This window comes from Lathyrus oleraceus, chromosome 5, assembly GCF_024323335.1.
Source record: "Lathyrus oleraceus cultivar Zhongwan6 chromosome 5, CAAS_Psat_ZW6_1.0, whole genome shotgun sequence".
In the NCBI taxonomy this organism is placed as follows: Eukaryota; Viridiplantae; Streptophyta; class Magnoliopsida; order Fabales; family Fabaceae; genus Lathyrus; species Lathyrus oleraceus.
Window position 1 is genome coordinate 433,373,933 of NC_066583.1, and position 22,135 is coordinate 433,396,067.

Sequence of the window (22,135 nt, forward strand, 5' to 3'; positions counted from 1 at the left end):
TTCCTCACATGAAGGTGATTACATATGTTGGATGCCCAATATGGAATCCTTTCCCCATTAAGGCGATTAACCATGCTAGATCCCCTAGATGAGACCCTTCCCTCCCACAGAGGCGATTAAGTACACTAGGTCTCCTAGATGGGATCCTTGATGCCCATACATGTGATTAACTATGTGTAAGACCTAATTTTGACCCTAAGATCCCTCATGGCATCATAACATTGCATTTGCATTGCCTCAAGGATCATATGCATTTTGGCTCCTTACCCTTTGGGGTGGGATCTCTTGTGAGTTGGTTTGAGATCACCAAGCATGCTTGAATTGTATATTATTGCTTTTCTCATTTGATTTACTAACCAAAAGCACAAAAGTATGTCACTAACATCTCTTGTTTGTAGCTTGAGCAGTCACAAGGTCTAAAGCTTCTAGGAGATCCTATGTGCATTGATATGGCCAATTGAAGATGAAGGCAAGCATGGCAATGGTTCCCAAAGCTCTCATCCATCAAATATGCCTCCCAAGTATCTCAATTCATCATTTTGATCAAAGCAAATCAAAGGTTTCGAGGCTTGTTTCCCAAGGAAACCCTAATTCATCTGTGCCTTGCTCATGAAGCAACCTCAACCCATGGTCAAATACATTCAAGGGAAGTTCTTTAATTCATCATTTCATGCATATTTGAACTTATTTAAGTGTCCTCAATCATCAATTCATCAAGATATGAGGTTTGGACTTGAGAAGTTGATCAGTCAATTCATCTGACTATTTTGAAATACACCGAGACCTAATGTCTTATGTGTTTGTCAAATGGAGATGACCCTAAGAGAAACAATGTTCTTAAGGACAATATGAACAACTTTCATGTTCATCAAAAATTGATTTGAATCATGGAAGGTCATCACCCATTCCAAGACATTATAGGTCATTTTGACTGAAACCCTAATTTTGGGTCAACTTCCCAAGGACATAACTCCTTCATTTTTCATGATTTTGAGGCGAGATCAAATGAATTGGAAAGCTTAAGGTGTCTACTTAAAATGTTATGTTTAGTAAAATTTCAAAATCTCAAAATAAATACATGTGATAATGCAAAACATTATAGGTCACTTTGGACCAAATGCATTGAAATGTGAAAAAGTCCAACTTCAAGTGCCCATAACTTCTTCATCAAAAATCCAAATGATGCAAATTTTGAGTCCAAATTGATTTTCTTGAAAATATCTACAACGTTTATGTTGAAGATGTTGTCATTTGGAGCTTGTATCATTGAGACAGAAGGGCTTGAACTTTGGCCAATTTTGAAAATCTCACATATGCATGTTTTGCACCCTACACTTCAAGTTCAATTTTCATTTATTTCCAAGGCCCAAATGGAGTTTTCATCAACATAACATTTTTTCCTTATGCAGTAAGCTTTCCAACCATTACTCATGAGGTGGTGCTCCTATTTTAAACATGGCATTTTCGAAGACTTGAATGTTATAGTGCATTTTTGGAAAATCATTTCAATTGCCATGCATGAGCTAATACAGTCCAATCTGCACGTCCATTCTAATTCCTTTTGGCATAAGCTTGAAATTCCAAGTGGAATTGGGCCCTCCATGCGCCTGTATAGGCCCATGCATGGAGGCCCTTTCCATCCATGCACATGATTTGTTCATGCAACTCAGCCTTGCTCAGCTATAAATACATTGCTCATGCTCTTCATTTTGGCAACCTTAAGGCGCCCCAATTTCTTCTCAACTGAAATCCTAGCCATCACTAAAGGAACTAATCCATTTTTCTCCAAATTTTTCAGATCTGAATTTTGATTTCATTGATCAATCTTCAGATCTCAAAGTTCCTAAACCTTCTCTCATTGATCCATAGTGTCTACTGTAAGCAAAAGCATCCAAAGATCGTGACTCAAAGCCTTGCAATTCAAAGGTTTACTTCAACTGTTATTTGCTTCGAACCAGCTTGTATAGTGCTCTAGTTGCTTTGTTATTGTGTGATCTGAAGTCCTCTGCATAGAGGCAACATTGCTATGCTTTCAATTTTTGAAAATCATGAAGTTCATATTAACACCACAAAATTTCCACTTCTGATTTCTCTCAACATAGAAATCTAGAATGGAATTGAGTGGTATAGGGGTGATGTACATCACCCCAGCTCTCGAATGATTCCTGGATCGTGCATTTTGGTTGCCATTTTAATTACTGCAATTTTTGATGTGGCCGGAGAAGACGGTGCGCTGGCCACCGTCTGGTCTCCAGAATCAATCAAATCCGTCCATTTGTTTTCCCAGATGCAATCCCACGCGTCCAATGTTATGACTCTTTTAATGGCTGGGTGTGTTTCAGTTGACCAAGGTGTATGGTGAACACGCGCTTCTAGGGCGTGTGATGATCCACGTCAATTAATGAATCTCCATCCAATGGCTCACGCTTTTTCCTTATTTCTATTTTCTGATTTTATTTTCATTTTATTATTTTAATTCCATTTCATTTTAAAAATTCATATCTCTCTCATTATTGGTCCAAAAATTATGGGACCAATTTCATTCTTATCCTTTTAATTTCTACTTTCTAAAAATGATTTTTAATATTTTTTATTTTGTCATTTGATATTTTTTAGTAATTTTCTCTTTTCTGGTTATTTTTAATTCATTTAAAATAGTTTTTGATATCCAAAAAATACAAAAATATTTTTCCAACCTCTTTGAATGATGATAGATCTATTAAAAATTTTCTCATCAATTTATTAATTGATTTGAGATTTATTTGAGATTTTAGTTCAATTAGGTTATTTTTATGCATTTTTAATTGATTTAAAATAGTTTCTGACTTTTAAAAATGCTGAAATGTTTTGTCAAACTTTGTTTGACCTTGTTGAACTTGGGATAATTCACTTGGACTTTTCAAAGTTTATTTGAAGTGAGTTTGAAGTTTGACCTTTCTTTATTATTTTATTTCAAGTTTTATTTTAATATTAAAAAATGCCAAAAATATTTTATTTGTTTCTTGACTTCTAATCTTCATCTTGCTTCTGTTTTCTATTGTTTGACCTTGATCTTCTCTATCTTTGGTCAATTCTTGTTGATTATCTCATTCCATTTCTATTAATGCACTTTAATTCTTCATGTTCTTATTCTTCTTCTTCTTCTTCTTCTTCTTCTTTTCTTTTTGATCAATGAGTTAAGGATTGGTGGTTAGCATTGATACATGGAGGTTTAATCTTCCTTGATTCAAATCTAATTCATCTTGATCATGGATCAAGTGAATGGCTTTGCCTTAAGGATAGGTTGCTTCCTAAATCATGCAAAGAACCTAAATCAATACAAGATCATTTCTCATCTTCTTTTTGGCATGACAATTTGTTGGAGTTTGATTCACTAATCAAGACCTCTAACTTGTGTTGTTGCCTACATTATTATTGACTGGCCTCAGATAGTTGTGACTTCTACATAAGTCCAATTACGATTGCTTAACATAGCGCTAAATTTGCCTTATGGCTCACTAACTATTAACATTAACTATTAACCATTAACATTTACTTCTTGCTCTTTACATTTATGCAATTTACTATTCTTGCACATATTATTCATTTGCCTTTCCCCCTTTGCTCATTTGAGCACATGTTTATGTTAATGCAATTTGCCTTTTGCTCACTTGAGCACATAATTCTGTATATACTATTGTGCTTGTGTTTTGTTTTGATTGTTGTGGACCAAATGAAAAGAAATGGACAAATGGACTTAGTTTCTAGGATATTCCCTATGCAAAATTGGAGTAAAAGGACCTTAATGTTGAAGATGGATTAGAAGAACCAAATCTCTAAACCCGCTATTGTCCATTCTTGATTTACTTCATAGAACTTTTGATGTGTGTGCTTTTGTGCTAGGGCATCCTATGTGAGCTCAAATTGAAGAACCATTGCCATGTTCATCCAAAGTGAAAGATACAAGAGACATTGGGAATCTTCTAAGAGCTTGTTGACTATGTTGATTGCTTGAGCTTACACTTATTTTGCTTGCATATTGCAAAGGATGCGAGCTACTAGGATCATCAATATGATCTCTAGAGATGAACTCCATTTGTGGTCTTGCTTCTTATCCCTCATCTCTTGTATGATTAGGACTTTAGCCATTCTTCTTCTTCCCTCCACTCTAACCCAAGCCAAAACTTTTTGTGCAAACATTTAACACTTCTTTTCAAACATTAGAAACCTAAGCCTTATGCTTTTGATTTTCAAACTTTCTTTTCATAATACTCATGTTGAATTGAACTTCTAAATCAACTTTGACCATATTTTGTAAATACTTTTCATTGGTAAATACCACTCATTCAAATACCTTTTTGTGGTTTCAATGGCCACTCTCTTAATCAAAACTTTTTCATAACCTTTAGCTATTAGGTTTGACTTATCCTTGAGGTAGATGTAATACTCACCTATATCCTTAGTGATGGACAATGAGCCTTCCATGCTTATTATAGGGTTAACCCCTCACTAGCATGTTGAAGTTATCCTCACATGGTGGATTTGTGGTTTTAGGTTGAGTTTTCTCCTTTGGATAACAAAAGACCTTAAGGTTTTAGGACCAATCAATTCACCAACTCATTTTTGAAATTTTTACCCCGAACTACGAGGTTTTGATCCTAATCTTCTTTTTAAGATGGTACGTAGGCAATGGGTTTATCCATCCAAACACAAAATGTAAATAAACTTGTATATTCTCTTCTCATCTCTTCAATCATGTTTGCACAAACAAATTTTCACAAAATACCAACCTTACAACAAATGTGAAAAGGGCTCCCTAGGAGTACCTAAGATGTTTTGGGTGCTTAAAACCTTCCCATTGCACAACCAACCCCCTTACCCCGATCTCTGACATTTTTACTAGTTTATGATTCGATAAAACTTTTAGGTTTTTGTTCGCTTTCAAACCATTCGTTTGGATAAATCGAAGTGCGATGGCAACTCGACTTGTATGGTTTACCTTAGATTTAGTCAATATCTCTAATGGTAACGAATACCCCGCTACAATTGTGTCTCTCTAGTTTGTTCCTAGATTGACTATTCTTGAGGTTTCCCCTGCACTTCCCTGTAGTTTAGATGAATGATTGCTCAGTAACGAGTAATTGTCCATCTTTTCCCCGGCGGAGTCTGTGGCCTTCTACCCTCATACCGGTAGTTGTAAACCCCATTTTTATCCCTCTGTAGAGTTAACCTTATTTCGTTCATCCTAACCGATGGCAGTTACTCTTCTGTGGTTTTCTACCCAGTATCCGGTAGATATAATCCCCTCCTTGACGGTTATCTTTATCCAATATTCGGTATTGATATTCCTTCACCTTTTTGAGTATGTCTTCCGGTAACTGGTGGTATATCTCCCGGATCATTGCCTTTGTCAATGTATCCCCAGTGAGTTATCTTTCATTTTCCTTTTGTCGGCAATGATCGTTTCTCCCTTTGATTGGTCATCTTTTTATACCTAATATTTGGTATCCCGATGCCCTTTTCTTTCGGTCGATTTATCCTTTATTAACTTAGTAACCGATTGTGGATAATCTTCCATACGAGTATGTTATCTATGTTCTGACGGTAATAGATAATATATCTCATGCGCTCTTTGGTCGAAGTCATTTGTTCTTCCCTAGTCGAGTAAGATTCGTATCCCTTTTGCGGAGTCGAATGCCCATCTTGTAATCGAGTCTGCTTTTTCAGCCCTCTTTTCAGATGATGAGTGTCTTGGAAATATTCCCCAATTCACGCTTGGTCGGTCACCTATTATATGCCCAGTAACCGGTATCCCTGGTGTTCCTTCCCTTCAGCTCCCTATTATGACTTTCGTCCCCTGTGGAGTCAGATTTCCCTGAGTTGAAATATACCTTTTAGGTCTTCCTCAGATGTTTTTGGATGTTTGATATCTCTCACCCTCATACTGGTCTTAGATATTCATTCTCCCTTAATATGTTTTTCTCTCACCCTTATACCGGTGTTGCGATCACATGTCTCCTTGAGCTTATTACCTAGTAACCGGTAATACCTCATCCCGTTGGTTCCTCAGATGAGTCCTGTTTGGATGTTCCCTAGTGAAGTCCCCTAGTGGATGTTCCTCATTTGAGTCCGGAGTTTCATCCGAAGTGTCCTTTGTGGATAGTTGTTGTTGTATTGGCATATTCCCCAATACATGCGCCTTTGAGTCAGCTCGAGTCTTTCCATTTGATTTATTCTCATGGAATTCTTCTCGTGTCTCTCACCAAGTCTTAAGTTGTGACCTGCTCACGCATTTTATTCCCATTTTTATCCCCATTAGAGTCCTTAGAGTCTCTGTCCCATGGAGTGTGTTACTCGTGTGGATTGTCAGTTTCTCCTTATCTCTTTTCTCTTTATGGACACATATCCCCACAGAGTATTACCTTTTGCATACATACATTTGCATCATGAGGTCTCTTAGGGACCAAAATTTGTCTCTTTGTTTTTATTTAAGCCCATTCTACCTCGTCGAGACGAAGATTTTAACCTTCACTTCTCCGGCTAGAATGATCTTAAATAGGGGCATTTGTAAGACCCTAATTTTGACCCTAAGATCCCTCATGGCATCATAACATTGCATTTGCATTGCCTCAAGGATCATACGCATCTTGGCTCCTTACCCTTTGGTTTGAGATCACCAAGCATGCTTGAATTGTATATTATTGCTTTTCTCATTTGATTTACTAACCAAAGGCACAAAAGTGTGTCACTAACATCTCTTGTTTGTAGCTTGAGCAGTCACAAGGTCTAAAGCTTCTAGGAGATACTATGTGCATTGATATGGCCAATTGAAGATGAAGGCAAGCATGGCAATGGTTCCCAAAGCTCTCATCCATCAAATATGCCTCCCAAGTATCTCAATTCATCATTTTGATCAAAGCAAATCAAAGGGTTTGAGGCTTGTTTCCCAAGGAAACCCTAATTCATTTGTGTCTTGCTCATGAAGCAACCTCAACCCATGGTCAAATACAACCAAGGGAAGTTATTTAATTCATAATTTCATTCATATTTGAAATTATTTGAGTGTCCTCAATCATCAATTCATCAAGATATGAGGTTTGGACTTGAGAAGTTGATCAGTCAATTCATCTGACTATTTTGAAATACACTGAGACCTAACTTTTTATTTGTTTGTCAAATGGAGATGACCCCAAGAGAAACAATGTTCTTAAGGACAATATGAACAACTTTCATGTTCATCAAAAATTGATTTGAAGCTTGGAAGGTCATCACCCATTCCAAGACATTATAGGTCATTTTGACTGAAACCCTAATTTTGGGTCAACTTCCCAAGGACATAACTCCTTCATTTTTCATGATTTTAGGTGAGATCAAATGCATTGGAAAGCTTAATATGTATAATTAAAATGTTATGTTGAGTAAAATTTCAAAATCTCAAAAGAAATACATGTGATAATGCAAAACATTATAGGTCACTTTGGACCAAATGCATTGAAATGTGAAAAAGTCCAACTTCAAGTGCCCATAACTTCTTCATAAAAAATCTAAATAATGCAAATTTTGAGTCTAAATTGATTTTATTGAAAAGATATACAACTTTAATGTTGAAGATTTTATCATTTGGAGCTTGCATCATTGAGAAAGAAGGGCTTGAACTTTGGCCAATTTTGAAAATCTCACATATGCATGTTTTGCACCATACACTTCAAGTTCAATTTTCATTAATTTCAAAGGCCCAAATGGAGTTTTGATCAACATAACATTTGTTTCTTATGCAATAAGCTTTCCAACCATTACTCATGAGGTGGTGCTCCTATTTTTAACATGGCATTTTCGAAGACTTGAATGTTATAGTGCATTTTTGGAAAATCATTTCAATTGCCATGCATGAGCTAATACAGTCCAATATGCACGACCATTCTCATTTCTTTTGGCATAAGCTTGAAATTCCAAGTGGAATTGGGCCCTCCATGCGCATGTATAGGCCCATGCATGGAGGCCCTTTCCATCCATGCACATGATTTGTTCATGCAACTCAGCCTTGCTCAGCTATAAATACATTACTCATGCTCTTCATTTTGGCAACCTTAAGGCGCCCCAATTGCTTCTCAATTGAAATCCTAGCCATCACTAAAGGAACTAATCCATTTTTCTCCAAATTTTTCAGATCTGAATTTTGATTTCATTGATCAATCTTCAGATCTCAAAGTTCCTAAACCTTCTCTCCTTGATCCATAGTGTCTACTGTAAGCAAAAGCATCCAAAGATCGTGATTCAAAGCCTTGCAATTCAAAGGTTTACTTCAACTGTTATTTGCTTCGAACCAACTTGTATAGTGCTTTATTTGCTTTGTTATTGTGTGATCTGAAGTCCTCTACATAGAGGCAACATTGCTATGCTTTCAATTTTTGAAAATCATGAAGTTCATATGAACACCACAAAATTTCCACTTCTGATTTCTCTCAACATAGAAATCTAGAATGGAATTGAGTGGTACAGGGGTGATGTACATCACCCTAGCTCTCGAATGATGCCCGGATCGTGCATTTTGGTTGCCATTTTAATTTTTGTAATTTTTTATGTGGCCGAAGTTTGGCCGGAGAAGACGGTGGCGCTGGCCACCGTCTGGTCTCCAAAATCAATCAGATCCGTCCATTTGCTTTCCCAGATGCAATCCCACGCGTCCAATGTTATGACTCTTTTAATGGCTGGGTGTGTTTCAGTTGACCAAGGTGTATGGTGAACGCGCGCTTCTAGGGCGTGTGATGATCCACGTCAATTAATGAATCTCCATCCAATGGCTCACGCTTTTTCCTTATTTCTATTTTCTGATTTTATTTTCATTTTATTATTTTAATTCCATTTCATTTTAAAAATTCATATCTCTCTCATTATTGGTCCAAAAATTATGGGACCAATTTCATTCTTATCCTTTTAATTTCTACTTTCTAAAAATGATTTTTAATATTTTTTATTTTGTCATTTGATATTTTTTTAGTAATTTTCTCTTTTCTGGTTATTTTTAATTCATTTAAAATAGTTTTTGATATCCAAAAAATACAAAAATATTTTTCCAACCTCTTTGAATGATGATAGATCTATTAAAAATATTCTCATCAATTTATTAATTGATTTGAGATTTATTTGAGATTGTAGTTCAATTAGGTTATTTTTATGCATTTTTAATTGATTTAAAATAGTTTCTGACTTTTAAAAATGCTAAAAAAAATTGTCAAACTTTGTTTGACCTTGTTGAACTTGGGATATTTCACTTGGACTTTTCAAAGTTTATTTGAAGTGAGTTTGAAGTTTTACCTTTCTTTATTATTTTAATTCAAGTTTTATTTTAATATTAAAAAATGCCAAAAATATTTTATTTGTTTCTTGACTTCTAATCTTCATTTTGCTTCTGTTTTCAATTGTTTGACCTTGATCTTTTCTATCTTTGGTCAATGCTTGTTGATTATCTCATTCCATTTCTATTAATGCACTTTAATTCTTCATGTTCTTATTCTTCTTCTTCTTCTTTTTCTCTTTTTGATCAATGAGTTAAGGATTGGTGGTTAGCATTGATACATGGAGGTTTAATCTTCCTTGATTCAAATCTAATTCATCTTGATCATGGATCAAGTGAATGGCTTTGCATTAAGGATAGGTTGCTTCCTAAATCATGCAAAGAACCTAAATCAATACAAGATCATTTCTCATCTTCTTTTTGGCATGGCAAGTTGTTGGAGTTTGATTCACTAATCAAGACCTCTAACTTGTGTTTTTGCCTACATTATTATTGACTGGCCTCAGATAGTTGTGACTTCTACATAAGTCCAATTACGATTGCTTAACATAGCGCTAAATTTTCCTTATGGCTCACTAACTATTAACATTAACTATTAACCATTAACATTTACTTCTTGCTCTTTACATTTATGCAATTTACTATTTTTGCACATATTATTCATTTTCCTTTCCCCCTTTGCTCATTTGAGCACATGTTTATGTTCATGCAATTTGCCTTTTGCTCACTTGAGCACATAATTCTGTATATATTATTGTGCTTGTGTTTTGTTTTGATTGTTGTGGACCAAATGCAAAGAAATGGACAAATGGACTTAGTTTCTAGGACATTCCTTATGCAAAATTGGAGTAAAAGGACCTTAATGTTGAAGATGGATTAGAAGAACCAAATCTCTAAACCCACTCTTGTCCATTCTTGATTTACTTCATAGAACTTTTGATGTGTGTGATTTTGTGCTAGGGGATCCTATGTGAGCTCAAATTGAAGAACCATTGCCATGTTCATCCAAAGTGAAAGATACAAGAGACATTCAGAATCTTCTAGGAGCTTGTTGACTATGTTGATTGCTTGAGCTTACACTTATTTTGCTTGCATATTCCAAAGGATGCGAGCTACTTGGATCATCAATATGATCTCTAGAGATGAACTCCATTTGTGGTCTTGCTTCTTATCCCTCATCTCTTGTATGATTAGGACTTTAGCCATTCTTCTTCTTCCCTCCACTCTAACCCAAGCCAAAACTTTTTGTGCAAACATTTAACACTTCTTTTCGAACATTAGAAACCTAAGCCTTATGCTTTTGATTTTCAAACCTTCTTTTTATAAAACTTATTTTGAATTGAATCCTAAGTCAACTTTGACCATATTTGGTAAATACTTTTCATTGGTAAATACCACTCATTCAAATACTTTTTGTTGTTTCAATGGCCACTCCCTTAATCAAAACTTTTTCCTAACCTTTAGCTATTAGATTTGAGTTATCCTGGAGGTAGATGTAATACTCACCTATATCCTTAGTGAGGGACAATGAGTCTTCCATGCTTATTATAGGGTTAACCCCTCACTAGCATGTTGAAGCTATCCTCATATGGTGGATTTGTGGTTTTAGGTTGAGTTTTCTCCCTTGGATAACAAAAGACCTTAAGGCTTTTGGACCAATTAATTCACCAACTCATTTTGAGATTTTTACCCCGAACTACGAGGTTTTGATCCTAATCTTTTTTAAGATGGTGCGTAGGCAATGGGTTTATCCATCCAAACACAGAATGTAAATAACTTGTATATTCTCTTCTCATCTCTTCAATCATGTTTGCACAAATAAATTTTCACAAAATACCAACCTTACAACAAGTGTTAAAAGGGCTCCCTAGGAGTACCTAGGATGTTTTGGGTGCTTAAAACCTTCCCATTGCATAACCAACCCCCTTACCCCAATCTCTGACATTTTTACTAGTTTTTGATTCGATAAAACTTTTAGGTTTTTGTTCGCTTTCTAACCATTCCTTTGGATAAATAGAAGTGAGGTGGCGACTCGACTTGTATAGATTACCTTAGATTTAGTCAATATGTCTAATGGCAACGAATACCCCGCTACACCATGTTGGATCCCCAAGATGGGATCCTTTTCGCCCATGGAGGCGATTACATGTGCTGAATCCTCAAGAAAATGAGATCCTTGTCGCTCCTTGAGGCAACCGTAGGAACAAGTCGTCTTAAAAATTAAGGCCAAGCAACAATCAATTAACAATAGAGGCAATTGATATAAAAGGCGCCCCAAGGGGACGGCATTGTCCAAAATAATTACAAAAATCTCTGGAAGGTTAAATAGAAGTACAACCAAAAGGAAGGAGGAAGGGGAGGAGGAATAACTCTTCATTTACCACTTCCCCATCCAGAACCACTCTACAAGTATCCATGGGGTTCAAATCTAGATAGGGTTAACGGAGGGCAACGCTACAAGTGATAAATGATGGTTGTCACGACGTCATTCGTAAGCTATGAGACCTACTCTTTTGTGCTTTCAAGAGTACTCTGAGCTTCCTCATGCGACTTCTTCAAGTCATCCACTTCTTCATGCTGAATAAGAGTTTAAGTGGCCACTCCTTCGATAAGCATTTTCAGATCACCCCTACTAGCCCTTGTATGCTTTAACGTCAACCCACCTTCGCGAGTGCATTTGTTCAGGTTGATGGCCCCTAACTATAGCCTCCCCCAAGGTGTTAGGTCGTCTCTCTCTCTTAATGCTCTTCCCACCATAAAACACCTTATAAGTTGGGCCTCCAGTAAAGTGGGAAATTGAGTGAGGGACATAGAAGAAAGTAGTCGGTAATCACCCGGGAAGTTCTTAGGGAAAGAGAAAAATCGATAGGAAAAATCCATTGCATTAAAGGCTTGACCATGCCACAAAAAAGGTTCAGAAGGAGCCGGAACATCCATTAACCATTCTAGTTTAAGGTCATTCTCTCAATTTCCTGATGGCCCATAAGAACTTTCTACCCTCCTGGAAACCTTATGAGGGTTATTCTCGACTATCCGTGAGGTTTCACCTTGCATCGTCCCTCGGGCGTCGGTAGTGTCATAGGAAAAAGAAAGCACCACCCGCTGCTGAACCGTCTGCATCTTCACCAGACGCCCATGTTTTCATCAAGAGGGACCACAATCACCTTGCCTACTAATAAAAGTACCTTCATAATGGGGATTCTTCCTTCGCAGAGGGACTAGCCTAGCGAAGGCTGCCACCCTTAGTTAAAAAAATCGTCGATAGAGCGAGGAACGTGTTTCAGAAAAGGTACAAGAATTTTAAACACTTTGCCCTTATGAAAAACCACCGTGCTTGAGGAACTATGTAGTGTTATATTTGTAGGGATCCTAAAATAGGGTGCTCTCGCCTAATAATATTTCTACCTAAGTGGAATCTAGGCGACTTGACCATATGCATCCATAATGTGAGAGTTAAGAAAGAGAGAGTATCCATTGACTCGTAGAAGATCGGTGGTCAAATAACTCCCCTAATAAGAAGAGAGTGGTTAAGGCCACGAAAAGGGGTAAAAACTCTAGGCTCAAAGATGCCTCAATAAACATCTCTCCCTTCAAAAGGCGGAGGGGGACTCTAACTCATACACATTATCCACAACTAAAAGAGCACCACGTTCGTTACGACCTTAACACACATGTGACTAACCTAACTGTCCGCCTACAATCAAGTATTGTTGGCCACCAACAGGGCCTTTCACCTCACGTGAGTTGGTCCCTTAAATATCCTCAAACACCAAAGCATATGGCTTATCGCCTCCGTGAGCAAGTCCTCACCACCAAAACGTGTTATACACCTACTAAGACCTCCGAGTCTCCGTGCCCTTGTAGGGGGAACACACACACATGTACTTTTTGACTAGTATAAGTTTACTTCTCATTTTAGACATGGACATCTTACTCCCCCTTTGCTTCAACAACATTCTTGAGCGATTTTCCATGTGATAGACCCGTTAACTCCTTCAAATTTGGTTTAAATCTACGTCTTTCTGAAAATGTTCTATAGTACATCCAACTACAATAGTACCAAAAATATTTCATACTGCACATTTACAAAATCGTTGTCATTTTAATTATAAAAGTTACTTTAATCTATCGAGCAATTCAAAAAATTTGATAAAAAAATAACTACAAATATTAACAAAATTAATAACTAATTGCTTAATAATATTTTTTCACACGTTATTTTAAACATAAACTTATATTAACTAGAAAACTACCAAAACCATAACTTGGAATCACTTCACTTCATACACCAAGCCTGCATTAACAATTCAGCAGCCAACATCCAACCATAACAGCATAACTAGGAACAAGCCATGAAGAATTCATCCTGCAGTTGCACAAACTGGTTGGGCCAACCACTTGCAAACCATGAGCAAAACCTATAGCACACATGTTAAACCTCCACATGGCCATTTCAAATTACACAACATTCTGCACAATAGTCTAACTAACATTTTCTATCATCAATGACCAGGAAAATCACCATGACGCATAGCAAGCCAAACAGACATCTTACAACAACAAATCATCATGACAGTACCAACAATGTTATCAGTCCAATCAAAGGAAGCAGCATGGCAGTTATGCAGCAGACCCTAACTTACATAAATACATCCAGGTCACAGCAGTTTTCAGTACAAGCATTGAACAAAACTCTAAACAACAGTCCATCAAACAACTAGTTGATCCATCTTCAAATTCACTGCACAAACACCCCTCATAATTAAGTTTTCTGCCAAGCACATTATGAATGCAATAAATCTGCAATAACCAAGTGCAACACAATTCACAAACAACTCACTATCAGTTGGCAATGCAGAGCAAAACAAAGAAATTGAATCAACAGCAAGCATCCAGCAATGATAGTATAGCATACCTAGCAACATTCAAGCAGTGCCATAACTAACCAAATGGTACATCAAGCTAATGTCACTCACCAATGCCTAACTGCCATTGAGATTGCATAATTTTGTGGAACCAGGTGAGACATTGCACATTGAAACCAAGTCAGCAAGACGATTATTAGAGCAACCATTAACAGAGTATATGTTGACAAAAGAAAAAAAAACAGCATAAAGAGAGATGATCCACTAGCTAACAGGATTTGAGGACTAACATGAGAGCCTTACAACATCATGGCCATGGTGATTCAATGATTCAAGCATCTTCAAATGGCATCAGCTTTATGATTAAGGCAAGGGAAATGGTGCACTGAGTTCATATTGGATCAACGGAATGTGTCATTCAAACCCCTCTTGACAAGCAGTATAGTAGGCTTCTATTAACCATGGATCTCACCTAGAAGAATAAGGCAATTGCACACTCAAATCAAAGTTGCCCAAAATACAATCTCAACCATCCAAAACTTACTCAAGTTTTAACCAATCATAACCTTAAGTCAGTCACAATAGAACCAGTTACACATTCATGACCAATTCCCCTAGTTAAAACTAACCTAACCAATCCCACTTATCACTAACTAATTGAGTTAGAAACTCAACTCAGTGAGTTATCACTAACTATCTCTGACCAGAATAATCAATCCCAAAGTTGCCCTAAAAGCTGACCTAACTACCTGCCCTATTTTATTACAAGCCATGAGTTCTATAAAAACCTCATCATTGCAAATCATTGGGGCTGGATCAAAAATTCCAGTTTCTCTATCACTCTGCTTTCATTAAATCCCAATCCTATCCCCTCTCACTCAAAGCTCTACTCAAGACTCCATTGAAGCTTCACCTTGGAGCTTCAAGAAAAGCGAGCTAAACTTTCCATCCCTCTCAGTCCAATCGTTTCATAGAAGGTTTTGGAAGAAGAAGTGGAAATAAAAGAAGAACGATACCACGAGAAAGAGGCAAGATCGTACCTATTAACCAAGTGATTTTCCTTTTCTTACTTCGTCATCTCCAATTTGAACGCTTCGCTGGAGCAATCCTCGGGTTCGGAGGTAGGTTCATCCTTGCCATTTTGTTGTGTTGCTGTTATCATCTTGTAGTTTACTCAGGGGCGATTCAAAGCCCTGACAATTAGACCTCCAAATCTTAGACCTCACCATGTAATTAGTGTCTATACTTCTAGGGTTTTTAACCCAGTTCGTCCTGTTCTTGATGATGAATCCGGTTTCACTTAGAAATTGGAGTTGTATTCGAAATGAGGAGGTGAGGAGACGTCTATTGGAGTACTTCATTCGTATTTCTGGTGGTCACCGCCGCCGGGAGTGACGTCCAACGCGGTGGCCCATGGTGGCTCGTGAAGGCCATTAACCTGAGACGGTGAGTGAAGGGAGTGTGCATCTGAGCCTATTTCAAATTCAATTGTGGGGGGGGGGGGGGGGGGGGGGGGGTAGAACTTGGCTTCAAACAAGGGCCTGTTTGTTGTTGTTGGGTTTAAGCCCAATTTTCCTTAACCATCAACGTCCCAAAGCTGAGATCCACACCCCCTGTACTATTACGCTTTGGACTATGGCCCTTGTCTCCATTTGAGCCCATACGGTGGGCTTCCTGCCACACCCTAAATAGGGCCTGCACCCCCATCTAACCCATTTCCCTTTTTGTTTTGTTTTTTTTATCCTTTCTTAGTTACTAATCTTGTTGACTAAGAAATTAGAAGTTTAATTAGGAGAATTAGAATCTTAGATTTAGGATTTTAATTTTTGAGTATTGGATACAATTAGCGTTAATTGAAACTTTAGCTTAATTAAGTTTAGATGAGATTAATTCACTTTTTAAGATTACCCTAGATTTTAGAATCTTTAATTAGGACTAATTAGACGTTTTAGGATTTAATCAAATGAGTTGTGACTAATTAGGTTCTTTATTAGTATTAAGTCTTGTTTGGGTTAATTGGAACTTAGTGTTAAAACTTAATTAGGATTAGTAGAGAAAATTAGAATTAGAAATATTAATCTCTAGTTGTAATTAGGTTTGATTTTTTTGAATTAGATTTAATCGATTTGGTTTAAGAATTTAGATTTGATTTGTAGTTGATTTTTGCTTGAGTAGAAATTTAATCAAATATTTTGTAAAATGACCATTTTACCCCTTAGAGGTCATTTTGGTTACTTTCACCATATAATCACATGTTCCTTTAGAAATCTTACATAGAAATTTTAATCCAAAATAAAATGCCCCCTTAGAATTCTTAACATAGAATTTTAGTCAAGATTTTTGATTAACCATGACATAATCCCTTAGTATAGTTTGATCAATTTCTAACCATTAGATTAGGTCTTAACCTAGTTTATAATCAAACCTTAACCCTTCGATTAAGTTGATTAAAAGTAATTTTGAAAAATTAAATCATTTGAACTTGTATAATCCCACAGTCTAGTTTGAATGACCAAAAGACCCTTGGTCATTTAATAAGACTTTTTCTCTAAGCTGTGGAGCTCGAAGCCTCAAGTCAAGATCTTCAATCAAGCATCCTCAGTCATACCAAGCAGTGGATACTATAAGAAATCAAAGGTGGCAAATTAAAAGAGCTTGTTAAATCAAAGTTAGAATTGTGTGGCATGAGCCTTAAGTAATAGAGAAGGAGTGAGACTGGAGAATTCCTACCCCCATTCTGAATATCTTTGGGTATGGGATGAATGACCCAATGCTCATCGTATTCACCTCTATTCCTATACTTTAGCACAATTCTAATCATATGATTGCCAAGTCTCTCTCCCTTCATAAAGCATCATACAACAAATAAAGGACTTCGTCAATAACTTATCAATTATGATTCGAGTTGTACGACACGAGCTTTAAGCAATGGAGAAGGAATGAGACTGGAGAATTCCTACCCTCATTCTGGATATCTTTGGGTATGGGACAAATGACCAAGCGCTCATCGTATCCACTTCTATTCATAGACTTTAGTGCGATTTGAATCGAACGATTGATAAGGTCTTCATTAACATAAGAAACAACAAAGATTCTTCTCTCTCCACTTGAAAGTTAAGGCGAGAGTTACATGCCACGAGCCTTAAGTAGTAAAGAAGGAATGAGACTAGAGCTTTCCTACACTCATTCTGGATATCTTTGGGTGCGAGACGTTTGACTCATTGCTTATCATATTCACCTTTACTCATAGACTTTAGTGTGATTCTTACAACTATCAAGTCTACTCATTCTCCATTCTAATCATTTCAATTCAACCATTCAATCATCTTCTTTTGCCTCAATCACCTTACTTTCAGCCCTAGTGGGATGAACTACGAAAGCTCTGATTTCCTTATTGCATTATAAGGATACGTAGGTAGGAGAATCCAGTTTCTTCACGAGCTACCCCATTTATCAATCAATAATTCTCCATTCATTCAATCAATATCATCTTTTTGATATCAACTATACTTCTCGACTCCTTGTCTATCCTTTTAGGAGGATCTAGCGACGGTTCACCTCATCAATCAAGAGTTGTTTGTGACTATGCCCAAACACTTAATTCAACCTTTCTTTTTAGCTTTACCCTATAGTGGTGGTCTTACTAGCCCACGTACTGGTGAACGCCTGCCTTGCTCTTCGATTCAGAGTCTATCTCCTTCTTGGATTCGAGATACTATTTTTATTTGATCTTGATGTGTTTGTTCCCCATCCAGTGATACATTATTCCTTGTACTATATAGTACTGCAATCATTCCTTGAATTGGTGTTTGTCTTGTGAGTCCCTATTGCTTAGACAAATATCTCTCTCCTTGTTTCATGGCAATTAATCTCTAAAATTGGGTTTGTCTTGTGAGTCCCTGTTGCTTGGACAAATACCTTTTTGATACCATTATGTTGGTACAAGTCATACTCTTCATCACTGTATGTCTTTCCCTTTATTCTCATGGTTCCGAATTACGATTGCTCTGAATTTCCCATTGCACAATGATAATACGTAGGCACGAGGATGCGAATCCTTGGCGAGCATACTTCTAATTATTCCTCCTTCCGCCTTAGGGCACCATTCATATCTTTTACATTCATATTCTACCTCATTCACTTCACGTGATATATCGGTTATCTTTGAGCCAAATACATTACTTCTTTGTGCTCCTTCTTGCGTCACCTTGTGAACCAAGAGATGTTTGAGACTATGCCCAAACACTTAATTCAGTATTTCTTTTCGGCATTACCCTATAGCGGCAGTCCTGCTAGCTCGCGTACTGGTGATATCCACCTTACTCTTGGGTTCATCTTTTCACCCTCGTTGGAGTTAAAAATACTATCCTTTGATTCATAGCATACCTTGATCACACTCCTTTTCATCTCCCGCCTCTAGTTCCTTGAACTACGAAGCTCTGAATTCCTCATTGCACTATGAGGAAATGTAGGCATGAGGGCCCTAATCCTCACCGAGCACTTTATCTATTTTCCTTCCTTCCTCCATTCTTTTGCGAGTAATTTTAGATATCACACCTATTTGAGCGAGAACAATCAAAACGGTTCCCATGGAGTGCCATGGATGTTATGGGTGTTAATACCTTCCCCTTGAATAACCGACTTCCTTACCCAACATATCTCTTTCCCTTGGGTTTTATCGATGTTTTCCCTTTCCTTCTGGAATAAATAAATTTTGATGGCGACTCCGTTGTATGTTCGAGCGTGCGATACGTTCGGGTATATTTCCGCTAGCTTCAATAGCTTTGACACTATCTACATGACTCTCCCAGAGTGGATAACAATGATTTTAGAGTCAACCATTTTACATTATCTTTTAAAAATTTCTATCTCTTAGTAGAATTAGCAAAAATAGTATGAATGCGTTGAACAACTCCAAAAAAACTTCACCTTTAGGACAAGAGTTAGCCATATCACACAATGTCAAATCAAGACTATGACAAACACAATGAGTATAAAAGACTATTGGATTTATGTATAAAAAATTCTTTTGTACACCTTGATGTTTTCCTTTCATATTTGAACCATTATCATAACCTTGTCCCCGTACATCAAATATGTCAAGATCAAGATTTTTCAATTCATGTTATAAAATATAAAAAAAACCTTGACCAGTTGTATCATTCACATTTAAAAATCCAAAAAAATATTCTTCAACTTTAACAGAATTTGAAGAAACATCCATATATCGTATTATCAAAGACATTTGCTCTTGGTGACTAACGTCAGGAGTACAATCAAGTATCACTGAGAAATACTTTGCTTGTTTGATTTTTCTAATGATTTCATTTTTTATTGCAGAAGCAAGCAAAAGTATTAACTCGTTTGGAATTTTATGCCCAAGAAAGTGAACATGAACATTATCATTTGTAATACGTCTAACATATTCTTGGACAATTGGTTCAAACTCAGCTAACATTTCAATTAAGCCAAAAAAAATCTCATTACTATTTTGGTACAATCTCTTATTCGAACCACAAAATGCCAAATTATGTTTAGCAAGAAATTTTACTATTTAAATAATTATTTTTAAAATATTTTTCCAGTGCCCCTTTTCTTTCTCAATAAATATTTGAGTTGTTTTATCATTAGTTTGAAAATTTTGCATTCTTTTACACAACTCATACCAAGTAGTCATATTGTGAACATTTTCCATGTCCACCTCATGCTCTCTAAATCTTTCACCAACATGTTTCCAAGTACAAAAATTCTCATTTGCTAATTGACATATACGAATCTCTCTTTTAAAATTTTTACAACAAAAACAAAATACTCTATCAAGCTTTTTTGAATAAACAAGCCAATCTTTATCACATTTCTCTCCATTTGGTAAAATTCTAGTATACAAATTAGCCATAAAACGTCTAAATGATTTATCTTTAGGACCCTTCACAATAAACACATCTCTTTTAGGACATTTTGTTGCTAATAAATCAATCATTCTAGACTTAAGAGAATCCCATATTGTTGGATCAAAAATATCTATATCTTCACCGTTTTCATTAGCATTATCAGCATTTGCATCATCTAAATTATCGTTTTCAGCAACATTAACATTGACATTTTCCTCCATATTTTTAGCATCTAGATTATCATTTTCGGTAGCATTAACATTATCATTTTTCTCCATATTTTCAATAATTCCAACATCAACATTCTGATTTCAACAATAATTGGTGGTTCTTTTATAATAAATTTATCAAGAGCTCCTGATTGAGATTGAGTTAACTCATCAAGTATTTTCTTTTTCTTACGCTTCTCACACGCAGAATCAAACTTTCTAATCTTAGGAGGCATAGAGGAATAATAAAAATAAATTTAGAACCTGAAATTGGAAGTGATCAATCCCGCAACATTGAAGTTGAACCGATAAATTCCACAACATTGAAATTGAACCGATAAATAAATAAAATTAAGAAATAATTAATAAATAAAATTAACATTTACACAACAAATAAAATTAACAAATTACACAAATATGTAATATTTAATTAATTATATTTAGAAAGATCAAATGAACATTTTTTAGAATAAGTTATTTCTTAATCCGAATTGATTATTTTAAATCTAACATCACCCAATGAAAATAAAATACCACATAGAAAATAAAGAGTTAGTAGCATTTTTATTTTATAATATGAGTAATGATTAAAAGAAACTATAAAAGTGAAAAAGATAGGTTAAAGTAAATTGGTTTATGATAGTAAATTTTTGATATTGTTTTCTTAATTGACATAAGATAAGCACATAGTGATAATTTTGATTAAGTTGGAAGTTAATTTAATTTCAACAATTAAGTCATATATGTATAATAATAGAGATTAAGAAAAAATTCCAAAATTGACGGTGTATTTGACGAAAAGTGAGAGAATTTCAAATAAGAGAATGTGATGTCTGGGTTGTGAATGAAAAAACTGCCCTTGGGGCATAAGTTAAGAGATGAATATAGAAATAAATTTTTGAAAAATGTTTATTGAATTTATTAGAAACTTATCATTAATAATTTTATTTATTTTTTCAAAACAATTTTTCTATTTGTGGGTTTCTTAACATGTGCCCTTCGGGCACAGGTCAGCATTACCCAAAAACAAATTATTGAGATATTGGCTAAATCCTGTTGTTGGCTATTGGAAAATCTAAAGACAAATTAATATTGAGATAATTTTTATTTTTCATTTAACAATAATTATTGGTTTTGTTTTGCATGGCCTATTATTAATTGGGCCTATTATTTTACAATTTGATTAACTTATTTTTGCTTTAATGAATCTATTATTGATTGGGTCTGATATACGACTACTTAAATATAAAAAAATTGAGACTCCTATTTTTTGGAGGCCGTGAATTATGGAGCTTCTTGTTCGGACCCAAGATCGGTCTTGTATAGGGTAAACATAGATTTTTGTTAAAATAATAAAGATATGAATGAAAGAAAAAATAACGAAGGTAAAAGTTACAAACTCAAACGCTATTTTAAATAATTTTTTAGAAAAAAACACAAATTTTTATAAAAAAACTGCAAGTTAAAAGTTAAACAACAATTATTAAATAAAGTTCTTTATAAAAATGAGCTGAAAAATTTAAAACTCTTTGTTTTTATCTTACCAAACAGATTTTTTATAATGTACTATTATATATATATATATATATATATATATATATATATATATATATATATATATATATATATATATATATATATATATATATATATATATATATATATATATATATTTTAACTATAAAATAATAAAACATAAATTACGTTTTTAACCAATATACCAAATAATTTTTAAATAATTAAAATTAAAATTCTCTTATATGAAAACTTGATTTTCATTTTTTATTTTATTTTAAGTGTTTTGCTAATGACGGGTTTTTCATATGATAATAAATTGAAGAACTTTTTATTTTGAATCTGATTGAATTTTGATAAGAAAAATGGAGCAACTTTCAA

General features: G+C 35.3%; 1 protein-coding gene across 1 annotated transcript; it reads right to left on the minus strand.

Annotated features, from left to right (window-relative positions):
• Positions 1-13,204: 13,204 nt before the first annotated feature.
• Positions 13,205-20,308, minus strand: LOC127081201 (uncharacterized). The gene is made up of 2 exons (XM_051021486.1): positions 19,806-20,308; positions 13,205-13,349 (listed from the first exon to the last, which is right to left on the minus strand). The coding sequence occupies exons 1-2, from the start codon at positions 20,306-20,308 to the stop codon at positions 13,205-13,207; spliced, it is 648 nt and encodes a 215-aa protein (XP_050877443.1).
• Positions 20,309-22,135: the final 1,827 nt, after the last annotated feature.

Excerpts from the sequence above, each read along its gene's own strand:
- LOC127081201 (XM_051021486.1), bottom strand. The coding sequence starts at position 20,308 with ATGGAGAAAAATGATAATGTTAATGCTACCGAAAATGATAATCTAGAT. Across the intron at positions 13,350-19,805 it reads GTTCACAATATGACTACTTG|TATGAAATATTTTTGGTACT; the intron begins GTATGAGTTGTG and ends GTAAATGTGCAG.